This window comes from Nothoprocta perdicaria, unplaced genomic scaffold (assembly GCF_003342845.1).
Source record: "Nothoprocta perdicaria isolate Ctin4 unplaced genomic scaffold, notPer1 scaffold_27, whole genome shotgun sequence".
Lineage (NCBI taxonomy): Eukaryota > Metazoa > Chordata > Aves > Tinamiformes > Tinamidae > Nothoprocta > Nothoprocta perdicaria.
The window spans coordinates 1,804,079-1,821,526 of record NW_020455499.1 but is presented as its reverse complement, the minus strand read 5'-3'; the positions used below and the strand labels follow the sequence as shown (position 1 = coordinate 1,821,526).

General features: G+C 37.2%; 1 protein-coding gene across 1 annotated transcript in view; it reads left to right on the top strand.

Moving 5' to 3' along the window:
* Positions 1-17,448, top strand: part of ARHGAP15 (Rho GTPase activating protein 15) — a 293,000-nt gene that overhangs the window by 27,161 nt on the left and 248,391 nt on the right. Inside the window, exons 2-5 of the mRNA XM_026040886.1 lie at positions 1,067-1,141; positions 4,750-4,811; positions 8,079-8,166; positions 15,169-15,258. Of these exons, the coding sequence (XP_025896671.1) occupies positions 1,067-1,141; positions 4,750-4,811; positions 8,079-8,166; positions 15,169-15,258 (315 nt within the window). The remainder of the gene's footprint in view (positions 1-1,066; positions 1,142-4,749; positions 4,812-8,078; positions 8,167-15,168; positions 15,259-17,448) is intronic.

Genomic DNA, 17,448 nt, shown 5'->3' with positions numbered 1-17,448 from the left:
GGGATCATAATATGTTTAACTGTTTTTTGAGCGTAGCCCTCTGGATTAATTAAGAACATTTTATATATTCAGACACTTAAATATAAACAGAATACATTATGACTTTGTTAGCTGTGTTTTAATAGGAAAAAGGGAATGCATTATGATGAATACAGTGAAAACCAGATGAAATCATATTTTTATTTTTTATTATTTTGTTTGCTTCAGTTAGGAGAAGCATCTATCACTGCATATTGAACGACCCCAACTCCAAAACTGTATAATTTCTGCTTCCAGTTGATGTAAAAAATCTACAAAAAAAACCTCAAGGAAAAGAGAGAGGAAAAAAAAAGTGTACAAACTTTGGGGCGACCTGTTTTTAGTTGCAGGCTTGTAAGGGTGCTGCACCTTTTTAACCTAGGCAGTTTTGGTACCTTCAACAATTTTCCCGAGGTCAGTTGCAGATAGTTATATAGTCTTCCCCCTTTGCAGATAGTTATACAGGCTTCCCSCTGAAAGAGGGGAAATCATGGGAATCAAGGACCTGGTCTTTGGGAAACATGGTGGAATGAGAGTCCAATATTTTTGCAGTCTTTCAGTCATGGAGAGTTTGGAATATCTTTAAAGCATTTTAAATATGCTACGTACATTCAGTTCCATTCTCACTCATGTTCTAGCTGCTGGTTCTGTCAGTGGTTCGGGGTTGTAATGAACACCTCATCATTCCCCTCGTTCCTCGTCTGTAGAATGGGCACAGCAGCACTTAGCTGACCAAAGACTTTGAGGTTCTTGCTGCAGATGAGGTAATTCCAAATGACTGTTAGCAAWCGTTTAATTTGTAGTTTAATTTGCCAAGTTTACATTACAAAGAAACTCGTAGSTGCTAGAGGTCTTCGGAGCCTATGAGTGGTACCTCCTATGTATAGGGCTCAGAGGGGAGCCAGCTCTCACAGAAATTGGTGCTAAAACAAGATGGATTTTCAAAGCTACCTACCTCCATGTGCCTGCTGTATGTGTCTGGTGGTCCCTCTTTCTCTGCAAAGCATTTGAAACCTCTCTAAACTTAAATCCTTGTATTTTTTTTTAGGTAAATCGTCACAGAAGAAATCATTCCCAACATAACTTAACACTTGCAGACATCATTAGTACGCAGGACCACACGGTAAGCAGTTGCTCTATAGAACTGATAAATCACTCTTGGCATTTTAAATGTTTTTAATGTRTATGTTACATGTGCTTTCTTAAAAATAAATATGCGAGTCTTTGGATGCCTCGAGACATTAAGGGATTTGAGGGAGTTTTATTAACACAAAGAATGATTTTGGGACCTACAAAGCAATTTATATAGCTTGACTTTTCTGTGATACAGGACTGACGTTTCATCGGTATTAATACTTGGTGTAAAGAAATGTAACCATGTCTTTATCCTTGCTAATGTGTTTTTAATATTTATTTTTGTAAGTAAAACTGATCATTAAATTTCTTACCATTTCTTTGCCCCCCTAAGAATTTAGCGGGGAGGGAGAAGAGTGCATTTTATCTGTTAAAATAAAATGAATGAAATAAAAGAATCCATCAAAGAGATGTGGTACTTTTCAAAAAAAAAAAAAAAAAAAAAAAAAGAAAAAAAAAAGGAAAAAATAGGTTTTGAATCTCTGAAAACCTTTTGTAGAGAAAATTATGGCACTGAGAAAGGTAGGTAATTATAAGATAATTATTTGCAATATAGGAATAATTATTTTTCCTTATACTATTTAAATAGCGCATATAAGTTTTTTTGTTTACTAAAACCAGATAAAAATACAAATATATATGTTTTCATACTCTTTTATTTTTTATCTTTTATATTTATTATGAGAGATTTAATTCTCTCATAAATTACAAATTTTAAAAAATCCAATAGCTCCGTTCTGTTTTTTCTATGCTAATTCTTCCAGGGTATTTTGGGTCATTTTCTTAACCTTCCTTCTGTTGAAAAGGTTCAGTAAGGGCAGCAGCTCGGCAAGAAATGATGATATTTATTGAGACAGAAAGAAGAGAACATATTGTTAGGATATATTTGGTATGCTTTTTAATATCATCCATTTGCAGAAGGACTGAAAGTAAATTCTGACCTGTTTTGGAAGTATTTTCTTGAAAACACATTCAATAGAAAGGCAAATACTGATAGATGTGAAATCAGGGCGCATTTAGCTCTCCATACAGAGAAGAAGTAAATATTCATTTGAACCTTGAAATCCTTTTCATTTGTCTTTGTAATAAAGTTTTTTTATTATTATAATCATTCCCTGAATATTCTTCATACTATCTTAAAAAAACACTATGTACACTATTAATTAAAAAAAAACTTTACCAAAGACTAAGTTTACAGTAATTCAATGTATGTGATGTATACRAAGTTACTTTATTTAGCACTAAGAGAGTGTTCATATTATCTGAAGATCTTGCAGCTTTTAGCTGTTTAATTTAAAACAAATGCTTTAGCCACTTGAGATATGCAATTTAAAGTAGGATATGTTAGATAGCCAAGATTTGGTAGTGGATTTGATGTTCCAGCTCAAGACCATTATATATTTGCATCTGGAAACACATCCCATTTTTAACTTCACAAAATATGAGCTTAGAGATGATTCAGATCTAATATTGAAAATCACGTTTGCCTTTAGTTTTGGATTGGTTATAATAACAGTCTGGGAAGAATGATTGGTAAACTTAGAAAGGATCAGATTTTGGGTCTGATTCAAAGAAGCAATCAACAGCTTGAATTTCCAGCCAGTGCTCCTCCTGATTTCGGTTTCCAGATGGATGGAAATATTTAAAGAATAACCTTTTTTCGTGTTATTTGGCATCTCTGGCCCTGGCCAAGCATCAAAAGTATTATACCACAAGAATGAAGGTTTAGAAAGGGGGAAAAAATACTCAAARKTKKTTTTTTTTTTTTTTTTTTTTTTTTTTTTAATGCAGCTTAGAAGTAGTAGAGATCAGGTTTTGGTCTTATTTTAGCTCTAATAATTCACTCATCTATTACTAGATAAATCAGGACATTACTCTGCCCAGTAATCCCTCCATACTTTCTCCCTGGGTTTTCTATGCARTGATATGCATGACAGGGATTTGCGTGAGATAAGTACAAATTATGGAATACACACACACAAATCCCCAYGCTCCCACCCGAGAATGTCACCTGCAGCGTGCCCACAAACCAACAGACTTTTCCATAGGCACCGAGAGGTGAGCACTGTGCATTTTGTGATACGCTGTAAACCTGCAACAGACAAAATCTGTGATAAATGATTGCTAACGATGATAATATCAACCCAAGATATTCTGTGCAATCAAGTAACAAGCATCTTTACATGAAAGAATACGCTGAGTATTAAAATACATCTTGTTGCTATTTAATAACTTTGCAAATGGCAAAATTTTATTGTAACTATTATGAAATCACCTGTGACACAACTAAGAAGACCGTGTGGTCAAATAATCCTGGTCAGGTCCTGATTCTRATTTGAAAGGGACAACCAGCCCTCCAAATTTCCAAATTCCATTATATTTTTTTCTTGCTTCGGTTTCTGCAGGAACATAAGGGATGTTTTGGTAGCCTGTATAGAACCATATATCTAAGGTAGAGAGTATTATTTTCCTGGTTTAAGAAAAGTGTGTCCAGATATGTGGAGTGCAAGTCAAGGATTTCCTTCTCACATGCTAAAACTCCAGTGAAAATGTTGGTATGTTTGGCTGCAGCAACCGGTTGCAGGTTGTGTCAGAAGAGTCCTTCCCTTTCCTGTTGTATCGGGACAAACCACTAGGTTTTKGGGTTTTGTAAAAAATAAATAAATAAATAGCAGAGTAGGTGATTTACCAAGCTGTTGTACTATCGCCAGGGTGGACACATCTGGGTTTGTATAGAAAATAAAGACTTTGGGATTTTGAGATGCTGCATTTTGAGATGCTGTATTTTGCTTTGTTTATAATTCCAGGTTAAGATTGCCTGGCAGTAATTGACATAAACACTCACTATGCTTYTCTGCACGATACAGTGAGATAATTTAGTTTCACGAGCAATGTGAAGACAGGTTCTCCCAGCACCCGAATGCAAGCTCTGCAATGAAGGGYGGCCCTTGAAGGGCTGCAAGTGGCAGGTTCCTCACGACCATATCGCGACCCAATACCATGTAAAACATGAAGCCTCCTGGCATCTCGCACAGCCCTTCATTTAGTGTGGGCGCAAAGCAAAATAAGGCGCTTGAACGTGTCCTGTTGCACCAATATTTGATGTTTTGATTTGATACCGGTTGTCCCTGAAAGTGTTGGGTGTAAAATGTAAGRATTAAGAGGTTTGCACAGAAACGTGGTGTACCCTTCACAGCTAATATGTAAGCAGAGTCCAATGACTCAGTGGATTAATATATRGATACTTTGAAATTATGAATTCAGAGTGTAATTACCTTTTTGTTCTTTTTATTTTTTAATATWTTTAACTTTTTTATTGTTTGCGTTAACATATGTTTCTGCTAAGGCAGCAAATGGGATATTAAACTTTTTTTCCAAAGTTAATTCTGTTTACTAATTGACTTTAAAAGTAGTCCAGATATTTTCAAAAGAACTGGCAGGAACAGAAAGAATAGATGACTAAACTAAGAATTAGTGATTAAATGTCCTGAAATTACATTAGCTAGATGCAGACTCTTCTAGCATGTACTAACTGAATAGATTAATTCAAATGAATAAATGATATGATTATGATTTTTTTTTTTTTTTGACTTTTAGGTAGTGGAGAAAGAAGGATATCTTCTGAAGGCTAAAATAGCAGATGGTGGCAAGAAATTAAGGTATTATATTTCAGTGTTACCTTACTAGTTGTAAAATTAAGAATTTGTGTATTGTTGTCATTGCTTATAGACAAAATACATTCGTTAGAATATTAAGAAAATATGATTTAACTTTTGGAGTATTATGGCCTGCCAGGTCCAGAAACCAAGTGATATTGTCTAATGGCCTCTTCAGCCCTGGCCTCTCTGTTATAAATCCTATGTGCATGCCAGCATGAAGGCACCAGGCAAACCAAAAATATGTGTTTTAAATGGGAACATTTTGGGTGGTGGGTGTTTCTGAAGGTTCAAAGATAAGAGATAGGTGCCTGCCACGTGGTGATGCCAGATGTACAGATAGACAAGGTTATCTAAAGCTGTCAGCACTCAYTCGCTCAGCCCTGGTTTTGTTGAAACCAATCTGAGTCTTTACTCTGACTTTTTTGGAAGGACTCACTACAGTCTGGTGCATTTAGGTGTCTCTAAAGCATAACAGTAAAAGCAGTAAAAGAGAATATTACAGCTGTATTTTAGCTTTCTAGTWTTAGCATCGTCTAAGCAGAGGTTGGCTTTGGGTAGAGACTAGGCTCCTGAATGGCATTAATGGGCAATTTCTGCAATAGAAATGCCTAAATTATTTACCTCCCAATCATAAAGTTACAAACACAAGTTCAGGACAGTAGTGACATAAAAAGGAGATATTTTTTCATTTATATTTTTAAATAGGACTAAGTAGTGTAATACGTTTTCAAATAGCCTCAGAAATTGTGAGCACCATTGATGKTAATGGTGTGCTGCCATCAGGTGTTCACTTGGTAGAATGCAAATACATTAGTAACGAAGTATTTGCTTTATTGCTTCTTGATACAATCTGCAAATGTCAGATTTCGGTGGTTGAGAGTATGTTTTGGCAATAATTTCAAGGTTTCATCTCYAGAAGGGTTCATGCAATAAACTTGGTAATTCGAGCTGGGTATTTGCTGTGTACTGATATTTATTTGTCTTTATACATACAAAAGATAGGCAGTAGTGATTTATCCACTCTGTATGCATTGTATGACTTCTCCCTTTGCTTGCCTAAACATGATATTCATTACTTGGAAGTGATTTTTTTTTTTTTTTTTTTAGTAATGTTGGTAACCATATGGAGAGAAAAAAAAAGAGATATTGCTAAGCAGGCTTTTCTTGAAAATTTTGACTCTTTGTATGTGTCCAGTGAAATATGATGAATGCCCAAAACAGAGACTAATACACTTAAAACATTGTTTTAAATATTTTTATTTATTTAAGATCTGATTGACAACTTTATGGATCTCTCACTGAAAAATGTTTGAAAAAAAAAAATATGTTCTGAGTGTTCCTGAGTGTTTCTGGTTCATAAATTAGATTGTCATTGCATGACAGTTTAAAAGTAGGACTCTCAAACTGTGGTGATCAACTAGATTCACATACAAAAGCACCAAGATTATATTTTTACCTGAAACTTATAGGAAATGAAGTTTTTAATATTTCTGGCCTAAGTTATTTATTCAATTCCTCTGTTCTCTTTAGTTTTCAGCAAAGATGAACCATAAAAYTCAAATGAAATTCAGAAAAACATTGTCTTTCCTGATATTAARAGTATAAGCTTAGATAACTGAGTTTTTGTTCAATCTCAAGTTGAAAATCATGCACTTTCATGTTTAGCAATATTTCTTTTTTTCTTTTTTTTAGCTGTCCCCTAAGGATTTTAATGTATACCTTAGTGAATCCTGTTACCTATGTTATCCAACCTAGGAAAATCTGTTTAAACTTACGCTTTTCTGCATTAAGAAGAGGCTATTTTTTTGGAGGAGAAAGGGAAAGAACTGAAAAGTTGTACTTACCAATAAAAACTTGTATTCACTGCCTTCATGATGATCCTGAGCTACAGTACGCATCTCCTAAAGGATACTGTAAGGAATAACTAAATACAGTGGTGGAACTGTTTTTCATGTGGACATGCACAATCTGTGGTTATGACCATCTTTTATGGTAGCTAAGAATATAAATTTACAKTTGTAATAAATTCAGCTGAAATTTTCAGTGACTTACAATCACTCATCTTCTGGGGGAATTATTTGTCAGCGATTATCATATATTTTTTTTCTAAAATTCTACTGTTTTTTATCTTTTTGTCTCATTTTCTCATCAATATGAAAAGCAGTCCTATTTTCTTCAAACATATTAATCTCATTCGTGGAGTTGCTTAATTTTATCAGGTGCAGACTGGGTTTTAAGGATAATCATCACTTCACTTTGCATGAAATGCTCGCCACACTAAAGTGAATATATGTTTCTATGCAAATGTCAGGAATGTTAGAGATTCACCTGTAATATTAGTGATAGTGCTTCAGCTCGTGACTCCAACATGTTGAACAGGAAAGTCATTAATAGGAAGGCTGCCTATTATTATGCCTGCTGATAGGATATCGAGGGGAGCAGAGCTTTGAGGTGGAGCTGGAAGTGAGTGTCCCCAAAACAGGCTTTAAAACTAGAGAAAACAAAAACATCGACAAAAAACAAATCTGAAATGTTTAGGTTTGCAAATTGTGTTTGCGTAAAGGAAATAAACAGGGGGGTTATCTGCAGTCCTATAAATGGCACATGTTATGAGCCTAAAATCACAGAGTCAAACTTGAGACTTTTATCTTTTTTTATTTTTTATTTTTTATTTTTTTTTTTTTTGGTCCGATGAGCTTCATTTCTTTGTGATTATGTGGTGGTTTCAAACACTGCATATATTAATAGAGATATTAATATATATAATCTATATAACATGTTTTCTGTTACAGGACACGCTGTCTCACAATGGGGGACACACTGTTTCACATATTCATGTGTATTCTGATTTCTTYGCTCTATCCTCTGCAGTTTACCAGCGCTTTATTCTGAGTTTCTGCTGTTTTGTGCTTACGGAAATCTCTCTGAAATTGCATTCTTATCTTTATTTGTCTCCTACATGTATCTAATTTAGGGATAGGGAGAAAACATTTGGGCACTTCAAGTATAGACCCTTTCTAGAGCKCCGTATAGTCAAACTGAAGTTCCATCATCTTTGTATTTTCCACGTTGGTTCTTTAAAACTAGTTACTAAAACGACACCAGTCTATATATAGCTGCTCTGTTGAAATGCATTGCTGACACTGAGTTTGAGTTTGGAGCGTTTTCATTTCTGACGTGAAGGAGTTGAAAACACTTCTGCACATGGAGCCTCTTTCACTTCCTGGTTGCTTGCCTTGTTCATCTTTTTCTGTTTGTTATTTTTAGGAAAAACTGGTCCACCTCTTGGATTGTTCTTACTGCTCGGAAAATGGAATTCTACAAAGAATCCAAACAGCCCGCGCTGGCCAATCTGGTAGGCAATTAACCATCTCTTAATCTCAGCCGTTTCAGAATTGTTATTATAATATAAAAAGCTGGGAGCTTATATACAAAGATTCAGACTGTGCTGACAACTTTCCAAGATTTGAGTGCAGTTGTAGGAAAATGCCTTGATAAACTTTTAATCAGATATAGAGTGTGAGAAGAAATGGGACTTAGCATGTCCTTTATTAAGAGGTGCATTTTGAGGATAATTGCAAAGTGAGACAAATGGTGAGTGACTATCCAGTAATGTGAAGGTAACACTTTAAATTAAGGTGCCATTTATAAATGCTTTATTCTTATTTATGAAAATGATCACTAAATGCAGTCACTTCCTCAAATAATGTATTATAAAGTATGTGATAAAATGCATTAGTAATAAATGCTTAACAGATGATGCGATGAGAATCTGTTGCAAAGGATATTGTGAGACGTAAATTGTATTAAACCATGTATGTGCATCTTTAATACATGAATTTAAGTTGTTATCCACCATCCTATAAAGTGGCTTATACATTAATAAATAATAATAAACTATTTATAAATGGCACCTTAATATAGGGTGCTACCAAAGCAGCAAACAGTATAAGTTAGTAAAGTGATTTTTTTATCGTCGTATAAACGTGACATCTACCATATCCGGCTAACCTTCCTGAATATTTCCATGACTCCATCTAATGCAGCTAATGCAATTTCTGTAGCCTGTAGTTACTACAAAGTGAAATTTGCAGTACCTTTTTATTGTGCCCCAAGGAAAGGCCACTGATCTTAGTCTTCAGAGATGTGACAGCTCCACTGCACAAGCAGGAGCTGCACGGATCCCTTCAGTGCTCGTTACTGTAGAGTTTGAGCCTCGAAACCTTCGTGTGGGCAACAAAAGGGGAATTCAGTCAATGTGTGACACTGTGGGCAGCTAAGGGACAGGTTTGACAAAACCCTATTGTGAAAGGTTCCCAAGGCCTGATCAGACCTGCCACACCACATTGACATGATGGGTGGCCACGGAGGTGCTCTCTTTGGCAGGAGTCGCAAGCAATAAGCTAATTTGTGTGTGGCAGGTGATAAGAATCCTTTTTAGTTCTATATTCTTGATCTATCAATATAGTTGACCATAAACTTAGTGGGGCTTGTTTGTTTTTTTAAGAGTACCTTCTCATCTTGTTCTTTTTGGTAGTAAGGTGAGGCTTGCAAAAAGAAAAATAAAAAGGATGAAGCAGTAAAAGTAAATAAAGGATGGACACATTCTGTTCTTAAAATGTGCTGTCTGTCCTGTGCTTCTACCTGCTGAATGGGTATTGCAGTAGCAAAATCTGTATGTTCTGGAAGCCAGTTTTTACYATGTCTGCGAGTCACATCGAAGCAGCAAACACAGGCATTTGTTCTTCCTTGGGGCTGCACAAATTTCAAGCTGTCAAGAGTGTATTTTTAAAATAAACTGTGTTATCTTCTTTCAAAAAAAGCTTATAAAAATAAAGAACCTAAGATAAAGATGTATGCATGCAAAATTACCATCAAATGATGAGCTAGACATGGAAGGAAAGCCTTCACAGATGTTGCTAGTGCTCACGTGGAGGATCTGCTCCAGCGTCGTCGTGATTCTGCTGGCTGCAGCCTGCACAGCACAGGCCAGTGGGACACTCACTCCACTGGCACCTTGTGCCTTGCACACTCAGGCTTTGAGARCCATACGGGTGTTCAGGCCCTCATCTTTTGAATTTTGATGGAAGCTAAGATGTCAGGAACCTGTTAATGTGGGTAGAGACATTAGCTTTGTTTATAGATTCGTTTCTGATTTGACCCAGGACAGGGGAATCTCTTATTTTGCAAGCTATTCAAAGCTGCACCAGGAAAGTTTAGCAGTTTAGCTATTAATTTTGCATTTTATGAATTCTAGGGATTTGAAATTTGAATTTGGTGCTGTTTTATTAGCAGAACAAAAGTTGGCAAACTGGAAAAGAAACAAGTGTCCAGGCGCACAAGATTTTTGGTTTAATTTAATACTTCCACTTTTCAGGACATACTGCAGAAATGCACTTTGAGGTGAATGCTGAATTCCATTCATGGCACCTCTGTAGTAAAATAATAATTGGGAGTGAACAGCTAGATCCCTGGCGGACTTTAGGGATTATTTACAGCCTAGAAGACAACACTGTCCCTTGCTCTTKTCCACCTTTTTCCTCTCTTTTGGCCCTGCCATCCTGTGTGCACTGTGTGTCTTGTTTTGGCTGCTGTGTCTTCTCCTCTCTCCTTGCAAGGCACAGCCCAAACTCCAGAAGTTGGGGACCAGCATAAATTCAGCAGAGTGAATTTATCCATTTTACTCTGAGACTCCTTCACGTGGTTGAAACTCCTGGTAGTATATTAAGTATTTCAGCCCTTTCAATGGATGACTAGAGTAGACCTGCCTAGAAAACAGGGTTCTGGTGCAGAACTGAATCTATTTAGCTCAAAAACTGGCATGCATTATCAGAAATGATCTTCTGATAAGTCGRTCCTTCTCCCTTGTGACTCACTTCATCATGAGCATTCACATTGATGAAAAGGTCCATTGCCTTACAGCCATATTTTTCTTATTTTCAAAAGCCAGATTTAGTAGGGCAGATAGTTCACCAGCTTGCTGGAACTGCAGTTCCACATCCTGTCATCTCCCTGGCCTCATCCTCCCAGCTGTGCTGCCCTTTCTCCTTGTCCTATCCCTGGCACCTGCACATGTTAGTGTGACTTCCCTCTGTCTGACCAGACTGACCAGACATGAAATTCCCATCCTCTGGCTTCATGTAGGGCTTAGTGTTAGGAAGAATAAGGCCATTAGTCCAGYTTTTTGTTTCCTAAAATAAAAGGTTGTGGGGTTTTGTTTTGCTTTGTTTTGTTCTCTGCTAGGTCGGAATATTGGAATTGTGAACTTGAAGTTCAGTAGGCAAGAAAAATAGTTGAGGTTAAATTTCTGTCTATTGTGGTCAAATTATAGAATGATGAATAAATAAATAAGGAAAAAAGTTGGAGAAATGGGAATATCAGTACTAATAATGTCATAACCCAATTTCCTAACCCCAAATTTCACACATCAGAAAAAGCTAAACTGGCATGTTGATCTCATCTGATAAAGCAAAAGCAATGTTAGTGTCCTCTGTAAACCATTTACCCAGATATAATTTTGACAGTGGAAAAGAAATAATATAAAGGACTTCATTAAAAATCATTTGTTTACTGATCTTATTCAACTATATTTTCCTTCAGAAAAAGGGGAACTCAACCATTAATTAAATAATGCAATAAAGTCAATGTTCATTCACTATAATATGAATTATAACAAAGCATTTTTATTTATAGCAGGAAGATGATGTGACTTAGCCAAAAGATTAATGTACCTTTGTATTGTTAAGATATTAATTYATTGATTAATTATTAAATACTGTACATGAAGTTAAAATTTAAAATAATAAAGCATCATTATAAGACGAATGAAACTTCACAACAAAGGCAAAAGGGAGATGAGAGCATGTTCTGATCATCCCTCTTCTTTCCGATGAATTATATTTCAATATAATGTATACTCATATAGCATATGTACACACATATATTTATATAATATATGAATTAATTATATTCTCCAAAATCCATAGCAATATTCTTATTTCTAGGATTGGCATTAATCTAAAATCAGTTTTTGTTACACCTTTGTACAATGGTAAATACAAGACTCACTGTAATAACAACTTCCTATGGATTCARGTGGCGAAGTCGGGGATCCATAGCTTTTCTGATAAAGGTAGTGATTAGAATTATTAATAACAATAATTTGAGATAAATAGAGACCATGACCATTGGAATCACCAATAGGTGAAATTTAAAAAAATGTACTTGTTTACAAATATTACTGAAAATACAGGTCTGCTTCTCGTGTATCTATATTGGTATCTTTTGCTGCTGTTTGARCATTTATAGTTATGCTTTTGGTGCCTTCTATGAAGGAAAAAAAGAATATAATGTTTTTTAATTAAGGACATTGTGATCTAGAGTGATCACCGCTCTCTTATTACTTTCCAGAATTAAATTCTATTATCACCGGTCTTTGTGAGCATGAAAAAACGGCCTGTTTATTCAACAGAGGTTATTTTAACCTCAGGTTATTAGCCCATCTGCAAAGTAATTTAGTGAGTGAAAATGCCTCTGAAATCCATATTCATGTTTAGGAAGATTTCATTGTAACAGACACTTGTACCAATTTACAGCATAGCTCCCTCCAACAACGCTGGTATAACATATTTGCTCTGACTGGAAAACACACACCAAGGACAGGGGGAAGAGCACAGGCTTTCGTGGTAACCTTAACTTACTGCACTGCAGTGTCCCCAAATGTTTGGGCTAGGATGAACTTGCACGTGTCTTTTGTTGCATTTGCRCAGAGCCTGTTTGTCCCTGTTGCTCCAAGCTCTCGGTGGTGGAGGAGCCCAGGGGCTCTTGCAGAGCTGCTGTCTGCCTATCTTCCTGCTACCCCGAATTCATAGAACCATAGAACGCTTAAGGTCGGAAGGGACCTTTAGAGATAGTCTAGTCCATCTCCCCTGCACGTGTATGGTCACCTAGAACATGTGGCACAGGGCTGCGTCCAAGTGGGTTCTGGAGCTGTCCAGAGAAGGAGATTCCACAACCTTTCTAGGCAGCCTGTTCCAGGGCTCTGTCACACTCACTGTCAAKAATTGTTTCCTTAAGTTGCTGTGGAACTTTTGATGCCTCAGCTTGTGGCCATTTCCTCTAGTCCTATCGCTGTCCACCACTGAAAAGAGGCCGCCTCCCTCCTCCTCACTGCCTCCCTTGAGGTATTTATACACGCTGATCAGGTCCCCCCTCAGCCTCCTCTTCTCCAGGCTGAACAGGCCCAGCTCTCTCAGCCTTTGCTCATAGGGCAGATGTTCCAGGCCCCTGATCATCCTGGTAGCCCTGCGCTGGACTCTCTCCAGCAGCTCCACATCCCTCTTGTACTGGGGAGCCCAGAACTGGACGCAGTACTCCAGATGTGGCCTCACCAGGGCTGAGTAGAGGGGATGATCACTTCCCTCGACCTGCTGGAGATGCTTTTCTTAATGCACCCCAGGATCCCGTTGGCCTTCTTGGCCACCAGGGCACACTGCTGYCTCATGGTCAACTTGTCATCCCAGGTGACTAGTTTGCCTCCTGTCCTCCCTGTGGTGGGAGAGCAGCGCGCTCTCGTCCACACCTTCAGCCACAGGAGCAGGGAGCGCTTGCACCGACCTAGCTTGCCAAAACGAAAGGCTAAACCAGCTGGGTACATGGTAGGYGCCAGAGCCACCCAGGTCCTTTGTTACCTGCGTTTTTGTAGAACGCTAGAATTAAAGCTTTTTGTAATCCTGACTCAACTCTCTTTACTTGATCACTTTTGCTTAACAAATAATAACTGATTTAACTTGGCAACAGCCTTGTAAAGCTGACCCTGGGTGCTGTAGTTTTGATTTGTTATTAAAGTTTCAAAATGTTATATTTCTTGTCAGAGGCCAGACAGGAAGTCTAGGGCAGAACTGGGAAAAGAAAGAATCCTAAACCCAGCTCTTCTAGTGGTTTAGCCACAAGAACATCCTTCTGTTTGGAATAATGTATTATATTTTTCCAATTTAAAAAAAAAAATGTAAAAATGAGAACAAAGGCCTACAGGGCTGTCRGCTTTAGAGGAGCTGAACCATGGTGGGTTTATGGTTTGGCAAATAAAGAATATAATTACAACTCTGGGACTCAAAAATGCCAGAAACTATGGCTGCAAATGACTTGACCAGGATTTTATACTCTGCTTCTTTTAACCTAAATAGATCCTTTCTGCCCATCAAAAGCACTCTGGAGAACAGACTTTTTTATTTTTTTTTATTTTATTTTTTTATTTTTACTTTAGCCTTTAGTAACAGCATCAGAGAAATTCAATGAGCAATCTTTGGAAAGCTGATTATGTGGTTGATGCTGGATTGGCCATCATAACTTCTGCTGTTAAGTCTGTTTTCTGTTTTCTTTATCACCGATGTCATTTTTTTTTAAGGTAAAATGACTCAAGAACAATACAGCAAAAAAGATGCCCCCAGCTTCTTTAATTACATTATGTGGATATTACTCCATATCTTACCCCAAAAGGGACCTATTAGTGCTATATGTTGTTAGCAGCAGTAGGCTGGTTTCCTTGTTGCCTGGGATGTACAGTAACCTGATCTGTAAAGGTTAGTCTAAACTAGAAAGGCTTCGCCAGACCTGCTGCATGGGCAAAGGCCCTAGAGAAACAGTTTAGATGGCAAAYGAGGATTGTTTTGCTCTAAACCAACTCCCAGCAACATAAAGGGTCCTGGCCAACAAATCTGCTGTCTGTATTATTTGCATCCATATGAAGTATCTGGGCAGGTAGAGCTGCATTTAGGRATGTGAGATTGTCTATCATGGACTGAAGGAGCAACCTTGGGAGTGGAGAGCAACCCTATAGGCCTAGGCTCTTCCCAACATTGCATGTGCCCTCAAAGCTGGTTTTAGGAGCTTCAATTGATAACTGGCTTGGAGAAAGAAGTGGGTCTGTCTGAAAGGGTGATGCAAGCTCTTGTTTGCCTTTTTTTGTCCTTTCCATCTTTATCAGTTTAAAATTGTAGGTGAATCAGCCACAAAAATGTACCTTTTAAACACAATAGCTCTTCAAGATGTTTTGGCAAAGTAAGCAGTTAAGAAACTCACCTGATGTGTATGCATTTGTTTTGATCTATTGTTTAAGTGTGATATATCTGTCTGTTTTTAAGCAATCTTATTGTATTTAAAATTATGTGTCTAATAWACAAACTTTACTCCTAAATTAACATACTTCAGTAAGTCTGGCAGTGAGTAACGATCTCTTCTAGAGAAATTCCCAGCAGCAGCACTACAATACTGTGTCATCTGATCTGTTTTGATCTTTATCTGAGAACATTCGCCATTTCTGAAAAGTCATATTCATGGTTATTTTTTTCCTTTCCAGAAACCGGGATATAAACCTGAATGTGTGGATTTGCGTGGTGCTCGCATCGAGTGGACCCCAGAGAAATCCAGCAGAAAGAATGTCTTTCAGGTAAGAGGCAGTGCATGCATTCCACTGCTCATTTGAGGATATGGTCTCTTAAGCTAAGAGGTGGATTTTATTTCCTTCATAGGATGTTTTAATAACTACAGGCTGATTTAATACAGCATTTTTTCTTACCAATATAGGAGTGTAACATTTTATCAAGAATYGGTTTACTATTTTTCCAAGAGACAGATTTCTGATGACTGAATCTCCTTAAACACTTGAGAACCTGTTGATTTATTGATTAATGTTCTATATTCGATTTGTTTTTAAAACTTAGTAGGTAATTGCTTTGGGTTCAGGCCTAGAATCTTGACCTAAGGAACTTCCATAAACACAAATTCTTCAAAATGCTTATACAAGCATTGCTCCAACGTAGTGTGGTTACTGTGTTTATTTTTATTGCTGTTAAGGGTGCTCRGATGGTGATGACCTAGGTTCATTTCTGGAAGGGGAGGGGACGACTGAAAACGTCTACCTCTGTCACGACCAAAATAGAAGGATGTGTATTTCTCATATGTTTATCCTTTGTTGATGGATAATAACGTTATTTAATTATTTCATCTAAATTCCATTGTATTGAATGTGAGGATCAAGGCCTTAAAGGATGAAAGGATGAAGAAAGCATTATTGTGGGGTTAACATTCCAGCATCTAGAGGCTAAAAATTTTTATTGCAACATTTTTAATCTTTGGACATAACCCAGCTCCCACGAATATCAGTGGAAATGCCTTTTTTTTTTTTTTTTCTGGTTGGTTGTTTCACTAGAAGTTGCATTAAGCCACATGAAAGCAATATTTCCAATGAATTATTTGAGTTGCTACGCAGAGGTCTAGCATAAAGAATATTTAACAATATAAGCCTCCCTTTGCTGGTGAAGGCCAGAGAGATGCAGGAGGGAATATGCCAAGTACAAGGTATCTTTATTAGTTAGTCCYTTTGCATTATCCCCAGCTGGAACACACTGGAAGAACCACCAGTTTGTTCTTAATCATGTCTGAGTCTGAGGCTGTAAAAATACAAACAAACAAAAAAATCTCCAAACCAAGGAGCCTGTCTGTGGCTCCTTGGCCAACTGGGTATTTACCAAGACTTTTTCAAGGTTTATTTTTCTAGATATGTTTTTAAAGAACATGCAATATTTAGAAGTATTCCCTGGCTTCAAGTCAGTGAGACTTATGCTTCTATCCCCACCCCCACATCCTTTAGGTTGTCTTGAAACAACACTTGGAGCTTTGTCATTTCCTAGGTATTTTTAGAATAAATATTTTGGTTTTGCTGTCAATCTTCAGCTTTTTCACTTGGAAGGTGATTAAATATAACCTTAGCCTTCAGTCCTGCAACCYCTTGTGCACACTGACAGATCTTCTGAGCTTTTAGGGTTTATTTCTCATCTTGCATTAGGTAAAATTTCTATTTGGAAGTGCATATTAGAACGGTGATTCATTGAAGCAATTCTATTTCCAGTGTAAAGAAAATGAAACYGTATGCTATTGATTTACCAAAACTGGTTGTATGAAGACTTTGCAATATATTTTCTTCTCACTTCTATTAGTGTGAGGTGTAACTCCACTGAATCAGAATAACGTGAGAAAGGAAACTCATGGGCTACTGTTTGAACCCATTAAAGTGTGTCTTCATCAAGCCAATGAGTGGGAGAGACATTAAGAAATAAAGCATGGGAGGAAGGACATATGTTAAGACACATTTTGAGAAGGGATGGAGCATTGTTTAGACAGAGAGCTACATGAACATGATGCCAGATGGCAAGAGTGAAAGAGGCGAAGACTTTGGCATCAATAGTGGTGACATTTTGGGAAAGGAAAGGACTGAAGACGACTGGTGCTACATGAGGAGGTAGAGTGGGAAGGGGAATAGAGAGGGAGAGAGAGCACAGATTTATGAGATAGTCTGGAGAGGTTCCAAGACGAGCTCTAAAGCTAGGAGGTCAGTTTGTACCTGGATCCACAGTATTTCAGGAAACTCTTCTGATGCACTACTCATTTGTGTACATGGATGGGAACTGATGTATAAATATATTGTTCACAGAGTGTGCTGTTTCTTTTTTTTTTTTTTTTTCCTTTGAAATCTAAATATAGATGGTTTGCACTGCAGTTGATTAGATATATTAGCTGCTAAACTCTGAAATGATCAGAAATGAGTATGTTTGGAGGTCTTCCAAACCCGCTTGGATGC